At 52.1% G+C, this 26,414-nt stretch overlaps 1 protein-coding gene and 1 pseudogene across 3 annotated transcripts; both read right to left on the reverse strand.

Annotated features, from left to right (window-relative positions):
- Nucleotides 1-1,875: 1,875 nt before the first annotated feature.
- On the reverse strand, nt 1,876-8,994 carry LOC142429647 (glutathione S-transferase theta-1-like; annotated as a pseudogene).
- A 4,846-nt stretch (nt 8,995-13,840) lies between these two features.
- LOC142429045 (glutathione S-transferase theta-1-like) lies at nt 13,841-22,839 on the reverse strand. Of its 3 annotated transcripts, XM_075534020.1 has the most exons (5): nt 22,728-22,839; nt 19,244-19,331; nt 18,431-18,581; nt 14,216-14,392; nt 13,841-14,035 (listed from the first exon to the last, which is right to left on the reverse strand). In XM_075534020.1, exons 1-5 carry the CDS (start codon nt 22,837-22,839, stop codon nt 13,841-13,843), a joined length of 723 nt encoding a protein of 240 aa, XP_075390135.1. The 3 variants fall into 3 exon arrangements, with proteins under 3 accessions (XP_075390135.1, XP_075390136.1, XP_075390137.1); XM_075534021.1 differs by lacking the exons at nt 18,431-18,581; nt 19,244-19,331 and having other exon boundaries at nt 22,723-22,839; XM_075534022.1 differs by lacking the exons at nt 18,431-18,581; nt 22,728-22,839 and having other exon boundaries at nt 19,244-19,318.
- Between the last annotated feature and the right edge of the window lie 3,575 nt (nt 22,840-26,414).

Below are 26,414 nucleotides of genomic sequence, written 5' to 3' on the forward strand. Positions count from 1 at the left end.
CGGAACTGACTCGAAGACACCTAACAGCAGATGTCACAGGATCTGGGAGACAGCCCTGAGGGGAGAGGACGGGGGCAGACTGAAAGTCGGGCCCAGAGTGGAGCCTGGAAAAGGTATTAGCTTCTTCCCACTGTCCCTGGAGAACCAGGAAATATCTTGGATGTCATTCCTGGACCAGCCTGTAGGGGGAGACATCTCCAAGATGAAGGTCATTCTTCATGCAGACATTGGGTCCACTCTGCTCAAACCCTGTCTACTAGGCTTTGTGCCCTGGACTCTGCCAGCCCAAGGGTGGAGCACAGGGGCTTATGGACACAGAAGGGAACCAGGCCAGGCTTGGGGCCAAGGAGGTCAGGTCCCAAATCTCCCTGGAAACATGCCATGTGCCAAAGGCCAGAAGACCAGGAGGGGCCAACAGGCAACGAAGGTCTGAGCAGAGGGAAGGGAGCCCCGGTGGTGTAGTGGTTACACATCGGGCTGCTAACTGCAAGGTCAGAAGTTCGAAATCACCAGATGCTCTGTGGGAGAAAGATGAGGTTTTCTACACCTCTGAGGTAGTTAGTTTATTGTGTCAACCTGGTTGATAAACACATGTGGGATTAATTGAAGGGCGGAGAGATAAATGGCTCGGCGAGCCTCTCTGGTCTCTTGCTCTTTGATCATCAGACCAGTGTGTGGCTGCCTTGTTTGTTCTGTGTCTCAATCTACAAGCTACACTCCCTGTGGGACACCTAACCCGTGGACTGTGTCTCTGTAGTTTGAGGTTCCTTCAAGACCTGCTTTGCCACACCAGTGGAATTTACATCTCTTGAGCTGGGGACTGTCTGACCCTGTCATCTGGCTGACTGTTGGTGACCTGTCTTGCTGTTTGCTGCCTGTGCCCGGATAACCTGAATTGCTCTACAGAGGACTACCCGGCGGCCCTCAAGACTTGAAGGACTGCCAGTGTCTCACAACTGTCTCAGGGGAGTGAGTTGCACCGAGTCATTTGTACTGCTTTATAATTTAATTAATGATCGTTACTCATGTTATATATCTATCTATCTGTATAAATATATGTAAAATTATTAGCATTCTGGTTTTGTTTCTTTAGAGAACCCCGTCTAACACAGTCTCAGAAACTCACAGGGGTTCCTCCCTGTCCTGTAGGGTCACTGTGAGTCAGTGAGTCGGCATCCACTCAATGGCAGTGAGCTTGGAAGCCAAAGTCAAAACCAACCCACTGCGCACTGGGAGGGATTGGGGCGGGGGGGCAGTGTCAGTTCCTTCCCACGACACCTCGCAACCCTCTACAACACAGCAGCTCTGCTCCAGAGAGTTCCATGCGGGTCCGTTTTCACCTGAGCAGACAGCCTCACCTGTCTCCTCACGGTGCTCAGCGAAGCGGCTGTGGGCTCAAACTGCTGACCTTGCAGTGACGCAAGGGCTGGGGCAGCACCTTGAATGCGAGGTTCACCAGCTTGTGCCAGAGCCCGGCGTGCTTCAAACCAGGGAGGGGCACGGCCCAAGATGTGTGCACAGCGGGGAATGGGTCCAAGGGGCCTTGTATGTGACTACGATGCTCACCCAGACTAAGTCGTCCCGGGCAGCAGGCCTGCAGTGACTTCCTGCTGATAGGCCTGTGGGATGCAACGACTGGTCCCTGTTGGTCCCCCAGGAGCTGGGGGTCAACTCTAGCAACTCACAAGAATGAGGTGCATCCAAGTGGCCCCGTGGCAGCTGGTGGGTCTGGAGGCGGGGAGAACCAGAGAGAAGTGTCGACAGGCACGGGGATCACACAGTGTGTCTTACTCCCAGGTAGCCTCACTCTTTATATTCACCACACAGTCTCATGGGGGTGGGGTGGGTGTGTGTGTTGGGGGGGGGGCTCCCCTATCACTGCAACACATGCTGCACCAGTGGCTTCCACTGCATCTTCACGGAGAGATCGCCAGAGGCAGATCCTTGGTCTTCAAGATGGTGGCGTGGGCCTCTTGCAAGAGATCTTCCCTGACCTCAGCTTCCACACGCTGGCGCCACGCGGCCAACTTGGGCTTGCCTTCGAAGATGCGGCAGCCAGCGCTGACAGGCTACGTAGGAGAGGAGAGAGCCAGACCTGCGTCAGGGGTTCCCCTCCCACGTGGACTGGCCCTTGTCTGCCACAGAGGATGCTGGGATGTGGCGGGAAGAATCACTTCAGGGTGAAGGACACACTGCAGCTCAGAGAGGTGCAGTGACTTGCTCAGGCCTTCCAGCCTCGCCTTCCCCCCATCCAGGAAGTGAGGATGTCTGCCTGCCCCCTGCCTAGGCAGCCCAGTGCCCAGCAGGGCCCCTTCATGCTCGCTCACATGCATCAGCTCGGTGATGGCCATCAGGTCAGCCACAGAGATGTGAGGCCGGGCCAGGAAGGCATTGTCCTGCAAAAACTTGTCCTCCAGTAACTGCAGACACCTGTCCAACTTGGCCAGCGTGACTGCCAAGGTCTTGGCAGGCACCGGCTCACTCAGAAAGACGGGGAACATCACCTGGTGGGTCAGCAGGCAAAGCAAGGGGTTGGGGGCCTCCTCAGAGCGAGGCATGGTTACCCCCTCATCTGTCCCATCACCAAATGTTGGCCTTTCTCCTCACCCTCACTCCAACCCTTCCTCCCCAAGGTACCCCATCTCCTGCTCAGACAGGGCAGCAGCCTCCTGCTGTTCCTGGGTCTTCACGCAGCACAGCCCCGGGGAATCCTTTCCAACCCCAATCTGCCTGTGTCTTCTCCCTACCTACAACCTTCCATGGCTCCCTCCTGCCCTCGTGGCCAAAGCCTCAATGGCAGACCCGCCCCAGGTCAGGGCTCCTTCTCTGCCCACTCCCCAGCAGGCTTGGTATCCCCACCCCCTGGGATCTGGTTAAATTGAGCTGTCACCATCAGTGGGTCTGGGCAGGGCCCCAAGAGGCTACTGTGCTGCAAGCCCTCCTTTGAAAGCCAGGTGGCGCTGTCGGGCACCATTGGGCTGCTGACCAGCAGTAGGAATCCGCCAGCCTCTCTGCAGGAGAAAGATGATACATGCTTGTTGTTCGGTGCCACCAAGTCAGTTCTGAGACATAACAACTGGACGTACAACAGGATGAAGCACTGCCCAGCCGGGCAGCGTCCTCACAACTCTTCCTGTGCCAGAGCCCATGGTCTCAGCTCTGTGTCAGTCCATCCCCTTGAGGGCCTTCCTCGATTTCACTGGCCCTTTACTTGACCAAGCATGATGGCCTTCTCCAGGAACTGGGCCCTCCTCACACGTCCAAAGCACGTGAGATGAAGTCTCGCCATCCTTACCTCTCAGGAGCATTCTGGCTGTACTTCTTCCCGGACAGACTTGTTAGTTCTCGCGGCAGTCTGTGGTACTTTCTATTCTTCGCTAACAAGCACCATAAATCAAATGCACTAACTTCATCTTTGCTCTTTCCTATTCAGTACCCAACTTTCACACGCATATAAAGCAGCTGAAAAGACCATGGCTGTGTCAGGCACACTGTGTTAGTCCCGGAGACTAGAGAAACAAATCCAGAGATACTCATGTGTGTGTCAGAAAGAGTTTTATATCAAAGAGCAATTGTATACTGAGAAAAACATCCCAGCTCAGTCCAGAGCAAGTCGGTAAGTCTGATATTAGACCATAAATCCGATCGTAGTCCATGAATGCCTCTCAGACTCACGAAGCACATGGCATGATGTCCGAGTACAGGAAGATCACACGACGGTGGGTGCAAAGTCTTGTGGATCCAGTGGTGGTGGAAGCATCTCAACACTGGCTGGGTCTCCACATGGTTCCTCCAGCTCTGGGACTCTCTCCATCGCAGGAAAGGGAAGGTAGAGAGAGAGTGTGTGTCCTGTCTCCAGGGAGGAAGAAAGGGGGTTCCCAGAATCCTCCTGATTAGGCCACGCCCACAAGTAGACATCTTCAGGCTGTGAGCTGACTGACAGGCTAGACTCTACCCTTCACTTTTTATCAAGTCGACATGAAATTGTGTAACTGCCACACAAGTCTCCGCTCTCAAAGTGACATCCTTGTTTTTCAACACTTGGAAGAGATCTTGTGCAGCGGACTTACCCACCCCAGTGCGTCTTTTGATCTCTTTCTCGACTGCTGCTCCAAGCAAGACAAAGCCTTTGACAGCTTCAGCCTTGTCTGTGTGGATCATGACGTTACCTGTTGGTCCTGTTGCGAGGATTTGGGTCTCCTTTTCATTGAGTTGTAACCCGTGCTGAAGGCTGCAATCCTTGATCTTCATCTGCAAGTGCTCCAAGTCCTCCTCACTCTCAGCAAGCACGGCATGTCACCTGAGTATCCCAGCCGTCCGCCAGCCCTGATGTCACATTCTTCTTCACGTCACCCAGCATCTCTGATTTGTTCACCTAAGAAGCGAGGACCCCTGCAGAGGGTTGGGATGGACTTGATGGCGTGGATTCGGTAGGGGTGGTGATGTGGACGAACACACTCAGCTGATCATCAAAAGGAAGGAGGGCTCAGTTTGCTCACAAGCATCTTGGAATAAAGGCCTGGCCATCCACTAATGAGAAGCTAAAAAAACCACACTCATTGCCTTTGAACTCATTCCGGTTCGGAGCCACCATATAGAGCAGATGGCTGCCAATCTTTACCTGAGCAGACAGCCTCCTCTTTCTCCCTTGGAGTGACTGGTGGATTCGAACTGCTGACCTCCCAGTTAGCAGTCTCGCGCTTTAACCACCGAGCCTTGAACACCATACGGATGACCCAGTGTACAATTAACCCAGTTATTTTTCAAAAAGTATGTTCTGCTTTGTTATTGATTAACATTTCTTTATTTCCATGGGTCACCGTTGCTGGGGCTCTTTGTGTTCTGTCTTGATTTTGAATGATTTTCTGTAGATGAAGCCCAGATGAGGGAAGCCTAGAGAGCCAACCCCTGCAGATCCAGAGGGACACGATGGGAGGCTGGCAGGGAATGGGGAGCCAACAACAATGCTCACAAGGAAAAAGAAAGGTCCTGGAGTTGATGGGGCGATGGTGACACGACACTTAGGAATGTGAGTGAACTAGTAAAATGCATGAGATGTGAGTTGTAGCAGTGATATTGTTAAAGGTAGACTAATTGTCAAATTTTTAAAAACCTACAATGGTATGGGGCATAATTCCACTCAGATGGGCACGGAGTGGCCAGATTCTGGGTTGAACGTGAAGCAACGGTCAAGTGAGGATTCTTTTTCACTCCACCACCATCACCCCACCCCGGCTGCCCAGCCCACCGCCCACTGCCATGGAGTCCATTCCAGTGGGTGCTGACCCTACAACGGGTCTACCTACACCTTGTCTATCTGCTCAGAGCAAACAGACCTCCTCTTCTTTCTCCCTCAGAGAGGCTTGGGGTGCAGCCTGATGCCTAACCTGCTGTGCCACCAGGAAGCCTGTCCTGAGCAAGAGGTCATCAGATGAAGGACCGCCGGCTTGGGGCAGTGACTACACCTCAGTGTCCCCCCTTCTAGATAGACGAGCTGGTAATGTGTGATCCAAGGATTGTAAATGATAAAATCCAAATCCACGGGAGGGAATGGTATCAGATCTTAAATTCTGGATCCCTGGTTTGCACAAGGTTACGCATGACCCCAAATCTATTTTCTGGGTTCCCACATGGATTAAATTTCCGGTGAATCCCTCTGTCCAGGGAGGAGGGATGCCAATCCCCTTTCTATCAAACAGAGAGCACTGTAAAGTGAAAATGGCACATGGAGTTAAGTTGAAGTGGAATGCCCTATCGTTTGATTCCCCCCTTTTGACCCATTTTAATGTTGTTTCAATTTTTACTACTTTCCTCTTTCTCTTTGAGACTTTCTATGTTTTGTCTAGTCGCTGTTGCTGGGTTTCCTCTGTTGTTGGTCTCTTGCTTTGTATGATTGTGTTTTGCATCATTTTCTTATATAAAACGTAGGATAGGTAAATCTACAGAGACAGAACTGGATCTGGGCCTGGCAGGGGAGGGTGGGGGTGGGGAGAGGGGCAGCTAACAACCATGAGTAAGAAGAAACTATTCTGAAATTGATTGGGGTGATGATTGTACAAATCTTGATATGATTGAACGATTAAATTGTATTATATGTGGAATATCTGCCAATACATTGATTAAAACCACTGCCGCCATCACCAGATGGCAGGGATGGGCCATCTTGGCACGTTGGCTGGCATTTCCTAGAGGGAGCATCCTGGGTGGCACCTGCCCCCTCTCCCTCCTCCTCCCCCTCGGCAAGCTCCAGTCACCACCCTCTGCCACAGCGCCCGGGTGCAGCTACTCCGCCGGCCTGTGTGCTGCCATGCCAGGTACAGGTTCTGAGGGTACCAGTGGTTGGGGGTCTCGTACTTGTGGGCCAGGTACAGCAGGATGGCTACATGGGTGGACAAAGTGGAGCGGCACATGCCAGTCACCTGTCAAGGCAAAGATATCCTCACCGAATGTCTCCTCCCAACACTCTGGATGGGGGGGGGGCGTCTTTTACTACCCCCATGGTGCAGGGCAGAGGGTGAGGCTCAGAGAGGCCAAGTGGATGTCTGGAGCCACACAGCTGAGAAAATACATCTCACAAGGACTCGGGCACCGGGGGGTGGGGAGGTGGGGACCCTGAGGTCTCCAGGAGGAGGACCGAAGCAGTTTGGACAGTCCTGTCTCCCGGGCCAGGCCAGCAGTCCAGAGGCACTTGCCTCCCAGCCTCCCAGGGGCTCTGCTCCCTGCCTGCCCATCTTCCCAAGCCTCTGTCCACCTCTGGCCAGCTGCTGGAAGCCCTAGACTGTCCAAAGATGAAGGTGCCTTGGACCTAATGGATCTGAGTTCGAATCCTGCTTTTAAAAAAGCCATCTCTACCCTGGAAGCCAGCCTTGGTTGCCATCCCACCCCCTCACCTCCAACTTGTCAGCAAACCCTCCAAAACACAGCCAGCCAGCCCACCACTCTAGCACGTGTACTCGGCCTGGACCACTGCAGCCCCCTCCCACCCACCCGGTCCCTATTTCCAAGGATCTTTAAGGCCCCTGCTCAGACCCCTGGTGGTGCAGTAGATTCGGTATTGGGCTACCATAAAGTCAGCAGTTCAAACCTACCAGTTGCTCAGAGAGAGAGAGAGAGAGAGAGAGAGAGAGAGAGAGAGAGAGAGAGAGAAGAGAGAAGAGAGAAGAGAGAAGAGAGAAGAGAGAAGAGAGAAGAGAGAAGAGAGAAGAGAGAAGAGAGAAGAGAGAAGAGAGAAGAGAGAAGAGAGAAGAGAGAAGAGAGAGAGAGAGAGAGAGAGAGAGAGGAGGCAGTTTGCTCTGACTGCCTGGAAACCCTACGGAGAGTTCTGTTCTACCAAGGTGCTATGAATCAACACCGACCAAAAAATAGGGAAACCGAGGCCCAGATAAGGAGACTTGAACAAGGTCCCAGTAATGGCAGGGGCTCTACCGGGAGTTCCTGGCTGGTACAAAGGGTGACTGCACTCAAAGGCGGGGAGTTGGGGTGCACTCAGGTGCCTCACAAGAAAGGCCTGGCGGTCTGCTGCCCATCTAGAACCTCCTGGCCGGACACATGCAATTGAGCACTCTCAGTCAGGGTCAACGGGGGCGCAGGGGCTTGGTTTGGGGTTTTAAACCAGGTACCTCAATGGACCGCCTGTTAAGGACCTCCCAGACCAGTTCTGCTCCTCTCTCGTGGGAGCATACATGGCCCCACGAGTCGGAGTCTACATGGGGCCCGTGGTTTGGTTTTTAGTTTTAGACTAGGCACCTCAGATCTGCTTTCCAAAAAACCCAGAAGGCATTGCCATTGTGTTTAGGCCAATTCACAGCGACCCCACAGGACAGGGTAGAACAGCCCCCACAGGTGACTGAGACTGTCACTTCATGGGAGTAGAGTGTCACATCTGTCTTTCCACCAGGGAGTTTCTGGTGGCTCCAAACTCTTGACCTTGCACTTGGGAGCCCTGGGCATAACCCACGATCTGCCTGGATCTTCCTGGATCCAGCCAATCCTGTGGGGTCGGCAGGGTGTCCACCCCCCTAGGGAGTCCAGAGAAGGCCTAGAGCTGCTTTCCATGGGCCAGGTGGGGAGGCAGTTTGTGGAGCATGGGCAGCCTGGGGTACATGGAATGGGATGTGGAAGAAAGACCAATAGGACTTGGAAGAATTGGGGGTGGGAGGTGGGGGGCACATGGAGAAAAGCAAGTGTGACTGTGGACCAGAGGAGAGGGCAGGAGTGGAGGCAGAGGAAAGTGGGGAGACAATGCACAGGGCCACTGACGTTCTGAGCAGAAAACCAAAACACCAACCCACAGCTACCCAGATCCCCTGTTACCTCTCGGCCAAGGTGAAGTTCCCGTCCTTCAGGGCCGGCAACTTCCTTATGGGATTCACCTGGGCATTACTCTGGTGCTGGCCTGCAGGGGAAGCCAGTGCGCCAGGTGGGAGGAGGTCCTGGGGCCCCTCACCTGACCCACCTTCCCACTTTCTGAGGCTCCTGTCCAGGGGGGACCAGTATCAGGAAAAGGAGGTGAACTTCTCCATCAAGACTGACCCACCAGAGGCCACCCGCCGCTCACCCTCTTGGAGCTGCGCCAGGCAGGAGCTTGGTTCAGTCCTGGCCCTTTCATTCCAAGCCCAGGTTGCATCGTGGTTATGCATTGGGCTGCTAAGTACAAGGTCAGCAGTTCAGAACCAGCAGTAGTTCTGTGCGGGAAAAGAGGGGGCTTTTCACTCCCAGAAAGAATTAGAGTCTCAGAAACCCACAGGAGCAGTTCTGCCCTGCCCTATAGGGTCAGCATGAGTCAGCCTGGACTCCAGGGGCGTTTGGCTTGGAGTTTTCATGCCGAGAGGCAAGGTTTTTTGCTTCCGTGACGGCAGACAGCCTCGGAAACCCAGAGGACAGTTCCACTCCATCCTACGGGGTTGCTGTCAGCTGGGAATTGGCTCGATGGCAGTGAGTTTGGAGTGAGTGAGGACTTTACCAACAGGAGCCTTGGAACATCTGGTTCCACATTGGGATTCTAACCTCAAGGTCAGTTGTTTGAAACCACCAGGCACACTTCAGAAGAAAAATGAGGCTTTCTGCTCCCATAAAGATGAACAGTCTCAGAAACGCACAGGGGGGCCGTTCGTTGCTGTGGACTCAATGGCAGTGAGTTCGGGAGTGGTTTTATCACCCCAGGGTGCTGCCTGGGGAGTGAGGACATTGTAGGGATGGGCCTCAGACTACCCCGGGTGGCCCCATTGGGAACAGCAGCAGGGGAGGTTCTGTCCAGTCCCAGCACCCACCTTCTCCATGGACCCCAGAAGGCTCTATCTCTAAGGGAGGGGTTAGCTGGGCTGGAGGTCAGGAACCTCTCTTGGTCCCCAGCTTGGTCCCCTCCACTCGCTCCATTGTCCTATCCCGGGCCTTCTCCGCCAGCCTGGGGGGCTTGTTGATGATCCCTCAACTCCGGGCACCATGGCTTCACCCCTTCACCAGCCCAGCTTCCAGCCCGCCCACCCTTTCCTGGGCCAGACCCTCAAGACTTCTTCCAGAGGGCCGGGCCCAGGTCTGACTTGCCTCTGCAGTCCCCAGCCCAGGATGGACTCCTGGAACACATGCGGGATCAGGTAACGTGGGCGGGTCCTCACTGGGGCCAGGCTGACCTATAGGGCATAACTGCCTCTGGCCAGCCCCTCTGTGGGCATTGTTTCTAGAAAGTGTTTCTGCCCAGTCCCTGATGGCAGTCAGGTGACAGTTTGGACCCAGTGATTGCTCATCACTGATGGCCATCCCCACGCTGCCTCCCCATCCCACTTCCTCCCCGGGGTCCCCTTCCCTCCATGCTGTCCCTTTGACACCGAGTGGGGAATAATTCCAAGGTGTACAGACCTCCCTAGTGTTAGGGTGACAGAGGGCGAAAGAATTCGCCCGCTGTTTATCAGTCCACTTGAAATAGAACATGATTAAAGATTCAGTGCGTTCAAAATCTCAATGTAACCCCCCCCCCCTTTATGCTTAAGCAGTTGGATGTCTTGACTCGGGAAGGAGGCGAGCAAGGCCCTTGAAATACGTAGCCAGCCAGAAAGCCTGCCCCATTCAGAGGCCTCAGGGTGGTGGTCTGCTGAAACCCGGCACAGAAGAGGTAGGTCAGGGCGCACAAGGCCCCAGGGGACGGTGGTCTGCTATCCACTGGAGACATGTAAACGCGTCACTGCCGACTCATGGGGACCTTACAGGACAGGGTGGAACTGCCCCTGGGGGGTCTCCACGGCTGTGACTCTTTACAGGACTAGAAAGCCCCATCTTTCTCCCCAGGTGCAGCTGGTGGTTTTGAACTGCCGACTCTGACTAGCACGCCACCCCCAGGGCTCCAAGGAGAAACCTAGGTCTAGATCATTTCCTAATACTCATGGGAAAACCTGCCTTCCTGGGGGATCCGCTGAGCCCTGCGATCACTGTGAAAATCTGCTCATCTCTTGCCGGGTCAACACCTGTCAGCACATGGTCGAAGGTGAATTCACTCGGGACTGAATTCTGAGGAGAAACCTGTTACAGGAATCCACTTAGAATATTCTGTCTCCAGTCCACCTGGTGTTTGTTTTTGGCCAATCCAGTGACAGGCTCCCTGGACCCCTTGCAGGCAGTCACAGTTGTTCTCTCAGAAAACCTCTCTAAGGATCCGTTGACTTAGACCACAGAGATGGGTTCAGCCCCAGCCCTGAAGGGCGTCAAATGCCCACAGTCCCGGCAGGGTCTGGCATTTAGGGAGTAAGCCCCGGTGGTGTAGTGGTTGTGCTTTGGGCCGCTAACCGCGACGTGAGCAGTTTGAAACCACCAGCTGCTCCCCACTAGAAAGACAGGGCTTTCTACTCCCTTAGACTGACAGTCTCAGAGCAGTTCTACCCTGTCCTACAGGGTCGCCATGAGTTGGCATCATCAGCTCGATGGCAGTGAGGTTTTTGGAAGTCAATAGGCAAGGATCCAGGGGATGCGGTTCTTCTTGGCCAAGATGTAGACAGCGTGGCAGGGCAGGTCCAGGTCCAGGTCCAGCTCCAGGCCTATGGAGGGGGCAGCCAGGGTTGAAGGGAGGTGACCTGGCAGTGGGGGACAGCGGAGAGCTGCCTTCCCCCCCACCCTCCCAGGGCGCGCCCTCCCCACGCATTGGCTGACTCCCTTGTACTTTGGGCCAATCCACAGCCCCTGTGATCTGCCCTCCCTCTCCAGGGCCAGGACTCTGGAATTCCATGCCAAGCCCCACCCCTTCTCTAGAAAACACCCCCCCCCCTTTTTACATGGGGCTGAGACCTTGGTCATAGGGAACTGGGCTTTGTGGTCACCAAGGTGAAAGGGTTGCCTGCATTCTGTCCCCACCCAGAGAGGAGGGGTTTAGGGGTTGCTGGGATAACAAAGGAGGTCTCTAATCCCAGAGTGTCATAATCATCACACCCATTTAATCCCCCCAAACTAAGGGCAGAAGCCCAGTGGAGCCCAGCAGGGTACCTGGAACTGATCTTGGGGCTCACCTCTTCGTTAGGGCCAAACCCCCCCAGCTGCAACCCAGGGGCTCCTGAGGCCTGTAGAGCCCTGCTCCCCACAGCACCCTCCTGTGCTCCAACCCAGAGTTTAGAGCTGCCCCCTGGGCCAGAAGATTGTTTACAGGAAAACTTGAAACTAGTTCTGCAGCTGCCCCCGCCCTATGTCCCCCCCCTTTAATACATATCCCTCACAAGGGGGCCCTTTGGCCTCTCACTCGCCTCCTCCAGGGCTGGGGGTGGGAGGAGGGTGTGCTTTGTTCAAAGGTCTTCAACATCCAATCACCTTTCTTTCTCTTTGGCTGCCCTCCAGTGAAGCCAGGCCAGCTGGCAGGACAGCAGTCTGAAATGCAATGTGAGCTCACCATTCCCGCCTCCGTCCAGATGGGAGCCTGGCGGGGAGGAGGGGGGCACTCCAGGCCCTCAGAAACTTGCACTCGGTCACTGCCGTCTTAGTGACCCTCAGTGGGTCTGAGACGGTCACTCTTACCTCCCATTCAAGGCCTTGATCCTCCAGGCACAAGAGTGAGGATTGTCCTTCAGGCCAAAGAGCCAGCCCGGACTATTGACTGACCACCGTGCAGAAAGCTGCCCCGTGTGGTTTTCAAGGAGCAGAGGAGAAGGGCAAAGAGCGCAAGCGGGGAGAAGCTCTGCCAATGAGGGATTGCCAACTCATAGCCACCCTATAGGACAGGGTGCAACTCCTTGTGGGAGTAGAAAGCCCCTTCTGTCTTTGCAGAGCGGTTGGCAGTTTAGAACTGCCAACCTTAGATCGCAGCCCAACTCTGAGCCACTACACCAGCAGGCCAAAGGGAATCTGCTCGTTTTGACTTAGGACCATCTTCAGGGAGATGCCAATTTCTATGCCCTGTTTTTGTTTTCGGTCTTATTAGGCGATGTTGAGTCGGTTCAACTCGCCGCACCGCTATGTGCAACAGAACGAAACACTGCCCGGTGCTGCTCGTGCCCGTCGACACAGCCATCGTGTCAGTCTGTCTCGCTAAGGGGCTTCCTCTTTTTCGCCGTCCCTCCACTTTCCCAGCATGATGTCCTTCTCCAGGAACTGGGCTCTCCTGACAGAAGACAACGTCTCATCATCATCGCCGCTAAGCCGCACTCTGGCTGTACTTCTTCCAAACAGATAGCTTGCTTTTCTGGCAGTCCGTCCGTGGGACTTTCATGAATCTTGGCCAGCAACCTCATTCAGAGGCATTGACTCTCCATCTGTCTTCCTTATTCAATGTCCTGCTTTCATATGCCTGTGAGAGGACTCAATACCATGGTGTGATAGGTAGGTTTGTTGTGCCAACCTGGCCAATAGGAACATGTGGGATTAATAAGGTCGCAGTTTGATTGGAGGGCAAAGAGATCAATGACTCGGCAAGCCGGGCCTCTCTCTCTATCTTGCTCTCTGGTGATCAGAACAGCGTAAGGCTTCCTTAGCTAGTTCTCTGCCTCAACTTGTGAGCTGCACTACCTGTGGGGCGGTCAACCCAGGGATCGTTTAGCTAGAGCTTGAGTTTCCATCAAGACCTGCTTCGCCACACTGTTGGCGAATACATTGCTTGAGCTTGGGGACTGTCGGATCCTGTCATCTGGCTGACTGTCAGTCACCCGCCCTGCTGTTTGCTGCCTGTGACCAGACTGCCTACATTGCCCTAGGGAAGACTCAGCTGTCTGCTCCCTTGACCTTGGACCCAGCAGCCCTCATGAGTTGAAGGACTTCCAGTACAATAACTGCTCCATAAATGTGGGTTGAACTGAGGCCCCTGTACTGCTGTGTGGACTAATTAGCGGTTATATTCCTTTGTGCTGTATATATCTATCCATATATATAAAATCTTAAGTATCCTGGTTTTGTTTCTCTAGAGAACCCTGTCTAACACGCATAACTTGGGTCAGGCCTAGAAAAGGCCAAGACCAGGAGGAGGCAGAGAAAAGTCCCCAACTCACAGCCATGCAGTCAGTTTCCACTCGCAGTCGCTCGTAGTGACGCTCCCTGGGCTTTTCAAGACTGCGAAGCTCTACGGGGGTAGACGGTCTCATCTTTCCCGCTGGGAGCAATCGGGAGGTTCGAACTGCTGACTTTACACTTAGCAGCCCAGTGCCTATGCTATGACGCCATCAGGACTCCCTGGGCCAGGCAGGAAGCATGTCAAATCAATCACACAACAGACCGAGAAGGAGACACACAGGCCGAGCCCAATTTATGAAGCAAACTGAAATCTGAGAGCAGGAATGAAAACGTAAAGGGAAACTGGTCCTGGGTATGCGTTTCCTGGGCATCTTTCGGGCAGTGGTGGAGGGCAGGGGCGAGCCCTGGCTGTTGAGGCCAGGTGAAGTCACTGGAGCATAGCTTGGGCCCTAGGCATCAGTGCTTGCTTTGTGCTGGAGTCTGCTGGGGATCTATCCTTGACCTGCAGGATGACCTTATGAGCTTCCTGGAAGAGGTCCTGCCCCACTACCATCTCCACACGCTGGCGCCACGCGGCCAGCTTGGGTCGGCTTTCAAAGATCTGGCAGCCGGCACTCACGGGCTGCAGGAAAAAGAGAACAGGTTGGCGGGGGGGTCATGGGGCAGGTCTTGGGCAGAAGCACTGCCTGGCCTTGGGGCCCCGAGCTCCAAGCATCATCACAGCCTGCTACCTGGAGGGTCAATGAAGCAGAAAGCCGCCCTCAACAACCCCCAGGACCATAGCCCTGCCCACGGCGCTCACGTGCATCAGCTCAGTGATTGCCACCAGATCGGCCACGGAGATGTGGGGCCCAGCCAGGAAGGCCTTGTCTTGCAGGAACTTGTCCTCCAGCAGCGTCAGGATCCCCTCCAATTCTGCCAGCGTGGTGGTCAGTGTCTTGGGGGCCACTGGCTCACCCAGGAAATTCGGAAGCATCACCTGGTGAGTGGACAGGCAAAGACACAGCTGGGGAGGCAGGCTTGCCTGGGGTGGAAGACAATACTTCTCTGAGCTGCTCCCTGGTTCTGAGGCCCAGCTAAGGCACCACTGCAGGGCCGTGGTCTCTCATCGACTCGAAGGCATGGGGGTGGGTTGGCTGGCATTACCTATAAAATGTGTACGGGATTTGGAAGACTTATGGCCCGCCCCCCCCCAAAATGCATAATAGCTCTTTCATCATTTTTACACTGGATTCCGTGTTGCAATGGCACATATTTTTGGTGGATTATGGCCCCCACAAAATTAGTGTTGAAATCCTGATCCTTATACCTATAAGTAGGACACTGTTTGGCCATAGGGGAGTCCTTTAGTTATGGTAATGTGGCCATGCCAAGGTGGGGTGGGCCCTAAACCCAATTGCTCTGAGTTATGAAAACAGCAGAAATAACACACACACACACACACACACACGCACACACACACACACATACTCACGGACACTAGGCCCCCAGGGTCACCAAGGGAGACACTGAAAACCAGGATGGAGGTTCACAAAAGGCAGACCAAGACCCTGCTTGGACTTTGAGTTCCCATTTACTACGAGAAAACACCCTTCTTTAAAACCATTCCCTGTGGCGCCTGTGTTACTACGCAGCTCCAGAAACCTAACACTATGGTAGAATGTGTTTTTAAAAAAATTTTTGTGGGTGTCTTAGTTTTCTGGTGTTGCTACCACAGAAAAGGCCACACCTGGATGGTTTAGCAAACAAATGTATTATAGTGTCGGAGGCTAGAAGTTCAAATCCAGGGTGCCAGCTAAAAGGAGCGCCTCCTCTCTCCATCACCTCTGGCGGGAAGTCCTTGCATCAGTCTTCCCTTGGGCCTAGGAGGTTCTCAGCGCAGGGACCCCAGGTTCAAGGATGCACTCTGGTCCCAGTTCTTCTTTCTTGGGGATACTGATCTCTGTTCACCTGTTTAGTCTTTTTTTTTTAATATCTCAAAGAGATTGACTCAAGATACAAACGAATCCTATAGAGCATACCCCGTCTCATTAATACACATAACTACCCTGAATCCTGCCTCATGACCTCATAGAAAAGAGGCTTTACAGCATGTAGGACCATGAACTCGCATCACACCAGGGAGGATAAGTCCCTCCATGGCTGAGAGTCAGGGCTCAGACAAATTGACACATATTTTTGGTGGACACAATTAAACCCATAACATCGAGTTAAGCAAATTATACTAATTTCACCTGTCACCTTTCTTTATTATTTACAAACAAAAGAACCATTTATTTCATAAATAGAATCAGTGTCTCTATTTAATGAATGAATGTCCTTCTAGGGGATTTTGGAACGAAATTGTTGAACGTGGCTTACCACCAGTTGCTAACCTCAAGCTGGAGGTTGGAACTACCCCGAGGATCTGCAGGAGATAGGGCTGATGAACTACTTCTGTACACATTCCTGCCAAGGAAACCCTAGGGGAGGTGTCAGCTAAGTCCACATGGAAGAAGCACACCAGCCTGTGTGATCCAAGGACTGCAAATAATAAAATTCAAATCCGAAGGAGGGAATGGTATCAGAGCTTACATGCTGAACACCCAGTTTGCAGAAGCCGATGGAGACCATGGAAGCCCAAAATCTATTTGCATGGATTGTTTACTCCTTGATCATAGTCCAGGGCTCTGAATAGCCTCACTACCAAGCAGAGAACATTGTCAAGTAAATGATGGCAGATGCAGTTAGGATACAATGTAATGCCTTATCATTTGATCTCACTTTCGACTCATTTTCATGTTGCTTCCAGTGTTAATATTTCCTGCTTTGTTTTTCAATTGAGGTTTCCGCCCGTTTTGTCTAGTCATTGTTGGCGGTGTTTGTTTTTTGCTTCGTGTGTGTGTGTGTGTGTGTGTTGTCTGATTTTCTGTAGATGAGATCCAAGATAGGTAAATCTCTCAAGGCAGGGACTGGAGACATGGCAGGGGAGGGTGGGATGGGGTGGAGGTGGAGGAATGGAGAGCTAACATCGAGTATGAGATGAAGACGTTCTGAAATTGCTTGTGGTGGGGGTGATTACACACCTCTCCTTACTACGATTGAATGGTTAAATTGTCTGGTGTGAGAAGTAGATGCCGGTGACAAAAGGTCGTCATTGTTAGGTGACGTCGAGTCGGTTCTGACTGAGCAGCACGCTGTTGAGCAAAAAGAAGGGACCATTGCCTGGTCCTTTGCCATCCTGAGAATTGTTCCTGATAAAAAAGCAAATCCTGTGGAGCAGATCTACTCTATGACATCCAGGGTCCCCGTGAGTTAGCACCAACCGGACTCTAAATCGCTAACCACAACATCTAATTTTACATATGTGGCTCAGTTTCTCTGTGTGGTGAGCAGGGCCAGATGAAATGAACTCAGTTCAGAAGGGTGAGCCCTTCCCAGATGACTCATTTTCATCTCTAGGCCTCTGGCCAGCAGGCAGCGAGGCTTCCAGAGGCAAGGGCTTGGTGGACGAATGTGTGGAGCTAGGCTGAAAAGTGGATCGGATTGTCCAAGTTGGTGCTTAGATTTCAAAGCCCCGGGGAGATTGAGCAGCCTGACCCCCTCCTTGAGATGCTTGAAACCAGAGACGATCTGAAATAAGGGATGAGCTGTGACTAACAAAAGGGGCCGTCCAGCCCAGCTGCTGCTTAGTCGGCAAAGATGAGCAGGCCCACCCTCCGGGAGGTACTTATCCTCTGCTTCAGCCTTGACTCTTCCCCTAGACTGTCCAGCACGGAAAGATGGGAAGAAGTGGGAAAATGGTGACCCCTTCTCAAGAGAGGAGAAGAACAGTCAAGGGAAACAGATGGGCAGAGGGCCCAGCTATGTAAACGAGCTGGTAATGACTTTTGAAGAATGGTCACACTATGAAGGAGCGCAGGTGTGACTGTGGGTTAAGAACTGGCTTGCTGACAAGTCAGCTGTTCATACCCACAAGCTGCCCTTTAGGGGAACGATGAAGCTGTTTGTTCCCATGAAGGTTGACAGCCCCAGTCCTCAACATCTCTACTTCGTGAGAAAAACGCCTTCGTGTAGGGCAGCCATTCTCAACCTGTGGGTCGCGACCCCTTTGGGGGTCCAGGTGGGTCCGCACCCATGCAGATATGCCCACATATGGGGCCACCACAACACGGGGAACTGTATCAAAGGGTCACGGCATTAGGAAGGTTGAGAATCACTAGTTTAGGGGATCATGCTATGTTAAAGAATTTAGAGGAAAAGATGGATAAATGGGTGAGGGATGGAGCATTTTAGTAGGTGTGGCAGGTACATAATCTCCTGTCAACTTGTGAAGGAGTGGAGTATAGCCTGCAATCACGTTGCCGCTTGATGACCTCCTTTGGAGATGTTACCGAGATAAATAGTTCACTGGAGCCAGACACCCACTCTCTGCTTTGTCTTCCAACCTGCAGGTGGGACACACTCCCTGCAAGAGCTTCCTGTTGACCAGACACATAGAGACCTACTGCTAGAACTAGAGCCCTGGAGCTGGAGGAGCCACATGGAGGCCCACGCCAGCGCTGAGATGCATCCAACGCCACTGGATCCACAAGACTTCCCAACTACTGGCCTGTGGTCTTCCTGCACTCGTCATCGTTGCATGTGTTGTGAAGAGGACTTTATAGACTGGCATTGGACTTGTGGGCTAATATTGGACTTGTGGACTTGAACTGGTCTGGGCTGAGATGTTTGCTTAATATGCAATTGCTCTTTGATATTCAGTTCCCTATTACAAACGTATGAGTGTCTCTGGATTTGTTTATCTCGTCCACCCAGACTAACGGAGTAGGGAAACAGGCACCCGAACATAGACTCAAATGGAAAGCCTAGCCCTGAAACATACGTATCTGAAACAAAAAATTCACTAGATGGGCTTAACGGCAGCCTGGGCACACAAGAGAAAACAATCACTGGACTAAAAGACAGACCAACAGGCTGGAAAGAGTGCCATGGTGCCTGAACCCCAGTGGCACAGTGATGCCCGCTAGGACCTCACCTTTTGCCACAGGGCTCGCAGGCAGCTTCTCCGCAGGGTGGTGTGCTGCCATGCCAGGTACTCATCCACACGGGCACAGGCCTGCAGGTCCTGGGGGTACCAGTGGTCTGGGACCTTGTACTTTCGGGCCAGGTACAGCAGGATGGCCACACTGCAAGCGAGCGAGCGAGCGAGCGAGAGAGCGAGAGAGAGAGAGAGAGAGAGACACACACGTGATGCGTGGGGGGAGGTCACTCTCACGCACCACCATCGACTTGATGCTGACTCACAGCGACCCTATCGGAGGAGGTGGGACTGCCCCAGCCAGTTTCTGAGACGGCAGCTCTTTGCGGGAAGTAGAAAGTCCGTCTTTCTCCTGAGGAGTGGGCGATGGTTCCAGCCTACTGATCCTGATGCAAGCAGCCCAGTGTGTAACCACGAGCCCCCCGGGGCTCCTTAGGGGCTTCATACCGAGTGTGTTCTCAAATCTTCCTGCCAACGTGTGATCCCTGTTTTCCAGATTGGGAAATCAGGCTTGAAAAGATGACAGAGTTTGCCCAGGGCACCCATTCTGTAAGTGTCTTAGAGGAGCTTTCTCCCAGACACTAATGCGCAGGCTGGTCCTAACACCAGGCAGAAGAGTTGCCTGTCAAGCGTCCAGAGGGAATTTCTGACCAGGCTTTTCTGGGAGCAGTGGGCAGGCAGAGCCTGGAACCCAACCTACAATTCTCAGTGGGACGTCAGTGAGCAGCAGACCCTCAGTCCCTAAGGGCTTCAGTTCCCCTGCCTGTGAAAGAGAAGACTGGTTCCAACCATTGCCCCGGGCTCAGTTACCTTTCAGTCAAGATGAAATCCCCATCCTTCAAGACTGGTACCTTCTTCAGGGGGTTCACCTGGATGAACGCATCTCTGAAGTGTTCACCTGTGTAGAGACCAGCATGGGGGACACTGAGACCTTCATGGCCTGTGCTCACTCACTGCCACGGCTAGACCCCACCTCTCCAGGATCCTGCTCCAGGCCCTGGGCTGCTTCCCACATGGGCCGCATGCGGAGGAAGGGAGCAGCTGCCCTCCCAGCCGGTGTGAACTGGGTTCCCTCCACTCCGGTGGCCAAATCCTTATGGGCACAACCTGCTGCTACCCCGTCAAGTTCAATGGGCAAGGCCTGCTCCTCTGCTGGTGACTCAAATCCGGCACACACACACACACACACACACACACACACACACACACACACACACACACACACACACACCCTTAGATTCTAGGGAAGGGACATTGGTCACTGAGAAGTGGCTGACTCCTACTTTGTGGAAGCCATGCTGGGAACTCTGGTGGGAACAGTGGGTCGAGCCGCAAGTCAGGGCTCTGAGGAAGAGGATGAGGCGCTCTGCTTTTTTTTCTTTCTCCTTTTTCAATACTTTTACTTTTACTGGGGGCTCTTACATCTCTTACCACAACCCATACATTCATCCAGCTTGTCAAGCACATTTGCACACATGCCGCCATCATCATTTTCTTTTTTCCCCGCTTTCTCTTGGATCTATTTATTTATTATTATTTTTAAAATCGTTTTATTGGGGGCTCGTACAGTTCTTATCACAATCCATCCATCCATCCATTGTGTCAAGCACATCTGTACATTTGTTGCCATCATCATTCTCACAACATTTGCTTTCTACTTGAGCCCTTAATATCAGCTTCTTATTTCCCCCTCCCTCCCCGCGACCCCCTCCCTCATGAACCCTTGATAATCATAAATTATTGTTATTTTGTAATATCTTACACTGTCCAACATCTCTCTTTGCCCAAATTCTCTGTTGTCCCTCCCCCAGGGAGGAGGTAATATGTAGATTATTGTAATTGGCTCCCCCTTTCTACCCCACCTTCCCTCCGCCCTCCCAGTATCACTACTCTCAGCATTGGTCCTGAAAGGATTATCTGTCCTGGATTCCCCGTGTCTCCAGTTCCTATCTGTACCAGTGTACATCCTCTGGTCTAGCCAGATTTGTAAGTTAGAATTGGGATCATGATAGTGGGGGGAGGAAGCATTTAGGAACTAGAGGAAAGTTGTATGTTTCATCGTTGCTACACTGCACCCTGACTGGCTCATCTCCTCCCCACAACCCTTCAGTAAGGGGGTATCAGTTGCCTATGAGTTTTTGTTCTTTGATGCTAAATACCTGATCCCTTCGACACCTTGTGGCCACACAGAGTGGTGTGCTTTTTCCATGTGGGCTTTGTTGCTTCAGAGCTAGATGGCCATTTGTTTATTTTCAAGCCTTTAAGATCCCAGATGCTATATCTTTGGATAGCCGGGCACTATCAGCTTTCTTCACCACATTTGTGTAAGCACACATTTGTCTTCGGTGATCATATCGGGAAGGTGGGCACCCACTGATATGACTTTTTGTTCTTTGATGCTAAATACCTGATCCCTTCTACATCTCATGGTCACACAGGCTGGTGTGCTTCTTCCATGTGGACTTTGATGCATCTGAGCTAGATGGCCGTTTTTGTATCTTCAAGCATTTAAGACCCCAGATGCTATATCTTTTGATAGCTGGGCACCATTAGATTGTTTCACCACATTTGCTTATGCAAACATTTGTCTCCAGCGATTGTGTCGGGAAGGGGTACATCATGGGATGCCAATTTAATAGGACAACATGTTCTTGCATTGAGTAAGTACTTGAATGGAGGTCCAATGTCCATCTGTTGCCTTAATACTAAACCTACAAATATATGCACGTAGATCTATTTCTCCACCATCCTATATAAATATATTTATATATGTACATGCCTGTATTTAGACCTCTCTAAATGCCTTTGTCACCTAGTTCTTTCCTCTATTTCCTTTTATTTTCCTCTTATCCTACTATCATGCTCAGCTTTCATTTGGGTTTCAGTAAATTTTCTCAGTTACATTGCCCTTGCTGAATCCCTACCAGGCCTCTCATACCTTTCTTGCCACTAATTTTGGATCACTTGTTGCTCCCCTGTCCCTGAGTTGGTTAACACCATCTCCTTAACCCCGCCTACCCCTCTCCCATGTCCCCCCAGAACCATTGGTCTCCTTCAGACTGTTCATCCAGCCTATCTTGTCTAGATAGATCTGTAGACAGAATAATATGCACCAAAAAACAAGGCATAGCAAGACAGGTGACGAATGAGAACACAGCGATGACAACAAAAAAGAAAACCAATGACCCATAGAAGAATAAATTAATTAAAAGGGAAAAAATTAAAAATGAAAGAAAAACCTGTAAATAGACCAAGGTCTGATTTGCCGCCATCATCATTTTCAAAGCATTCTTTTCCCACGTGAACCCCTGATATCAGTCCCCCGTTTCTTCCCTCTCCCTCCCCTCCCTCACGAATCCTTGATAAGTTATAGATTATTATTTTCATATCTTACATCGTCCTTCGTCTCCCCTCACCCACTTTTCCGTTATCTGTCCCCCTGGGAGGGGCTTCTAGGTTCATCCTTGTGATCAACTCCCCACCTTTCTCCCCACCCTCCCCTAATCCTCCTGGTGTCTCTACTCTCCTTGTTGGCCCTGAGGGGTTGATCTACCCTGCTTTCCCTGTGTTGCGAGCTCTTATCTCCTTTACAGAGCGGCTGACTGCCTGCTAGCCTCCCTGTGAGGCAGAATGAATTGGCCCTGCTCACCCCCCTTCCTGTCTGACCAGGACTATCTCTCTCTTGATCCCTGGCCTCCCCATTTCTGGCCCCAGTGTCTTCTTTTCTCAGGACAGACCAGGGTTTGGGAGGAGGTCTTCCTGGTGGCTCGCCCCCTTGGGCCTGATCTCTAAACCCGACCCAGTGCTGCCCTAGGAAACCCCCAAGAGAGGTCTGGCCTCTCCAAAGTCCCAACCCCCTAAAGGGAGGTCTGCCATGACCTAAGAGAGGGCTAGCCCCCTACCCTCAAGGCCCCCCAAGAAGGTCTGGCCTTCCTAAACTCACTGCCAGCAAGTCAGTTTCGACTCATAGCGCCCCTGCAGGGAAGAGGGGAGCTGCCCCTGTGGGTTTGCAAGGCGGTAACCCTTTCAAGCAATCAAAAGCCTGTCTTTCTCCGAAAGAGCAGCCAAATGTGTAACCACTATGACACCAGGCCTCCCTTCATCCCCCCCCCCTAAGAAGACCTGGCCTCCCTAGGCCCCCCAATGAGGTCTGGCATCCCCAGGTCCCCTTTAAGGAGGACCAACTCTCCCCAATCCCCTGCCCCCAGGAGGTCTGGCTTTCCTGCTAAAGCTCCCACGTCCCCACCCCCAGCAAAGACATCTGGAAACCCCAAGTCCGGTGGCCAAACCCTACAATTGAGCAGGTTCACAGCTCGCAGCTCGAAGGGGATGCGGTTCTTCTTGGCGAAGATGTAGACAGCGCGGCAGGGCTGGGACAGCAGATCCAGGTACAGCTCCAGACCCATGGTGAGGGCTGCAGTTCTGGCCCTGCAGCCCTGGGAGATTCAGAGTTTAACAGCAGTGGCGGCCAGTCCCCCAGCTCCGTGTCCTCAGGGCGGGCTCTCTGTGCCAATCAGCAGTGTGGCCCAGAATGCAGTGTCTGGCTGGGCCAGGAACTGGCTTGCCCAGTGTCACTCCCTGCCAACCTGTACTCCACCCCACTCCTGGACAGAAGCCTGGCCTTTATGACTGTGTGGCTGGAGAAGGTGGGGCCTCTGCAGAGCACCCGGAGCCTGGGAACTGATCTTCCTCTGGGGCAGGCTCCCCACCGCCTGCAGGCCCCTTCTCTGGACATGTTCCATCTCCTCATTTTCTTTTCTTCCAGGCTGCATGGGTGCAGAGCCCAGGACAAGGGAGCTGAGCGCTGGTGGGCAGAACGCTCGCTCTTTCCCACGTTCAACAAATGGACCTGGGAATGTGAGTGTAGTCAGGAACAGCAATGCGATACCATTGAGTACATTGTAACAGTTATACTGTTGGGACCCTGAGGGGGTAGCGGTTTTAGGTTGGGCTGCGATCGGCATGGTCTGGAGTTTGAAACCACCAGCTGCTCTGTGGGAGAAAGACTGGACTTTCAACTCCCCGAATCATTACATTCTCAGAAAACAAAGGGGAACCAATGCTGTCAGTCAGCACTGACTCGATGTCAGTGAGTTTGGTTTTACTATAATGCTTATTATTATTGTAATTATTTGAGTGTTGAGTGCATCCTAATTATGTTTATGGAATTATCATCATGGGAATATTGAGTGCATTATAATGCTAGCTTATTGCATGATCATCATCATATTTTATAGATGTAATGACTAAATTACTGAGTTTATTGTATTGTTGTTATAGCCCTGGTGAGGTAGTGCTTACAAGTGGGCTGCTCACGGCAAGGTCAGCAGTTCTGAACCAGCAGTTGCCTGGTGCTTTCTACTCCGGTAAAGAGTTACAGCAAAAAAAAAAAAAAAAAAAGTGCAGCCTGGGAATCTCACAGGGACACTTCTACCCCATCCTATGGGGTCACTCTGAGTCAGCACCAACTCGATGGCAGTGAACGGTTGATAATTATTATAATGCTTGTTCTCTTGCCATTCTAATGTTGAGTCTTCTGTCATGGCAGTCATGTGTGTTGCATTGTCACGATGAGAACAAGTATCATTAATTGGTTGCTATAGCATGCTTCGGCTGTAAGTCTTCATGAGAGCATCCTGCCTCAGAGTGGCTGGCGGTTCGAACTGCTGCATTTGTGGTTATCAGCCCGACACGGGACCCACTGAGCAATCAGGACTCCTCCACACTTCCTGCCATCGAGCCGACTCTGAAGCACAGCGACCCAACGGGTCAGGGTACTTCTTCTAAGACAGATTTGAGCATTCTTCTCACCACCCATGGTCCTTTCGGTCTGCTTCACCGGCACGGCGGTTCAAAGGCACCCATTCTTCTGTGGTCGTCCTTCCTCGTGGGCCAGCTCTGATGGGCATCTGAGGCGACTGGAGGTGCAGGTCAGGCGCCCCTTCAGCCTCCACGAGACATCTTTGTTCTCGCACACTTTGGAGCGCTCTTATGGAGTAGATTTGCCCAATGCACACAGTGACCCCATAGAAAAATCTCAAGGGGGGTGGAAACAGAACATCACCTAAGGTGCAGTGTCTCAGGAAGCCTGTAGGAGGCAGAGTGCAGGTAAAGGGAGCCAGGCCACGAGAATGCACTTTGCAGCAGGGAGGACGGCTTGGACAGGTGCAGACAGCCTGCTGGCTTACAGCAGCCGAATTACCCTAGGCTTAGCAGTGTGAAACACGGAGCTTCTGAAAGTTTGTAGCAACAACCCATTAGCTCTGAATCTATTTCCCCACACACTCGGAAGTGTTCCATTCAACCATTCATACATCCACCAACTCACAATCTCTGCGGGGTGGGAGCCCGGGCATAGCTCTGTCAGTTCACAACCAAGGCTCAGCCAGGGTTAGGGTCTCACCGGAGACCTGAGCGGGGAAGAGTTCATTTGCAAGCCTACTCAGGTCGTTCGCAGAACTCACGCCCATGTGGTTGTAGAACTGAGCATCCCAGCTTCTTGCGAGACATCAGGGTGTGGCCATCATCAGCCCCCTCCAAGAGGACCTCTTCACCCCATGACTTATTTCCTCAAAACCAGCCAAGGAGTCTCCAGAGCCAGTCGACCAGCAAGTGAAGAGTTGTGCAATGAACTGTGATCTCAGGAGAGGCACTCCATCCATTCTGCCGTATTATATTGCCTGGAAGCAACTCTCAGACACCCCCCGCCCCCGCTCCACCCACAAACACACAGAGGGGTGGGGGATGGACGACACAAGGACATGAATACCAGAAGGTGGGTATATCCCATTGCTGTCTGCCCACCACACCCTCTGTGATAACCGTGAGTGTTACCTTGGCGGGATCAAATTTGCCAGTGGTTTGGCATCGCCCGTCATCTGACTTAACATCATGCCATCGAAGCCAACCAGTAGCACACCTCCACGATGGAATAAGATTACTGTGGAATACAACCCTCTTACTCTGGTCACAGCACGGGTATAATTCAAAGGAAGCCTCTCTTTCCAATAGGAGGACACTGTGCAGGACCCCTGGTGCTTTAGTGGTTATGCATTGGGCTGCTAACCACAAGGTCAGCAGTTCAAAACCACCATTCGCTCGTCAGGAGAAAGACAAGGCTTTCTACTCCCATAAAGAGTTACAGTCTTGGACACTTACAAGTGGGCAGTTCTACCTTGTCCTGTAGGATCACTAGGCTCTATGGCAGTGGATTTGTGTGTGTGTGTGTGTGTGAGATCCAGCTCCACATCTGGATGGGTTCTAAGGGGGCAATTGTGTAATTGATGGGAAGAAATTAAGAGGTAGACAAAAGTGTTGGGGTGCTCACTTCAGGAACCAGGTCAGAGCAGAGAGATATAATGTATTCCCAATATCAGCTGATATACTCTCGGGGCAGGCAAGCCCCCTTAAGTACAGGTAACCAAATATATATAAAAGTGGGCTGTACCCTAAGCCTAAAGGTCCCTGAGTTCATTGTAGGAGTAACTCAACACCAATGCTGGGGCAGGTCAGGGGGAGTGACAGTCCCCTAAGCAGGGAGAGCAATCATACATGTCTGCTCCTATAATTAAGGCTGCTGGTGCTTACAGACATGTACTTGTAAGGAGAAACTTTAAGGTTGCACTATTCTGGGAAGATATTGTGGGGAATCAATGTTAGTTATGAAAATGTGATTGGGACTCATCTCTAACCCACAATGTGAAGGCCTCCATCTACCCAGAATCTTGGCCTGCCTGGCTTTTTTTAAAATTTAAATAAATAATTTTATTGGGAACTCATACAACTCTTATCACAATCCATGCATACATCAATTGAGTAAAGCACCCTTATACATTCGTTGCCCTCGTCATTCTCAAAATTCACCTTCCACTTGGGTTCCTGGAATCACCTCATTTTCCTTTTTTCCCTCCCCCTCCCTCCCCACTCCCTCCTCCCTCATGAACCCTTAATACTTTATAAATTATTATTTTATCTTATCTTA

This window comes from Tenrec ecaudatus, chromosome 16 (genome assembly GCF_050624435.1).
Source record: "Tenrec ecaudatus isolate mTenEca1 chromosome 16, mTenEca1.hap1, whole genome shotgun sequence".
Lineage (NCBI taxonomy): Eukaryota > Metazoa > Chordata > Mammalia > Afrosoricida > Tenrecidae > Tenrec > Tenrec ecaudatus.

Bases quoted from the DNA above. Each gene is read 5' to 3' on its own strand.
- LOC142429045 (XM_075534020.1), bottom strand. From the start codon at position 22,839: ATGGGTCTGGAGCTGTACCTGGATCTGCTGTCCCAGCCCTGCCGCGCT. The intron at 18,582-19,243 runs GTAACTGAGCCC...GCTCGCTTGCAG, and splicing joins GATTTCATCTTGACTGAAAG to TGTGGCCATCCTGCTGTACC. The intron at 14,393-18,430 runs GTGAGGTCCTAG...TCCACTCACCAG, and splicing joins TGCGAGCCCTGTGGCAAAAG to GTGATGCTTCCGAATTTCCT.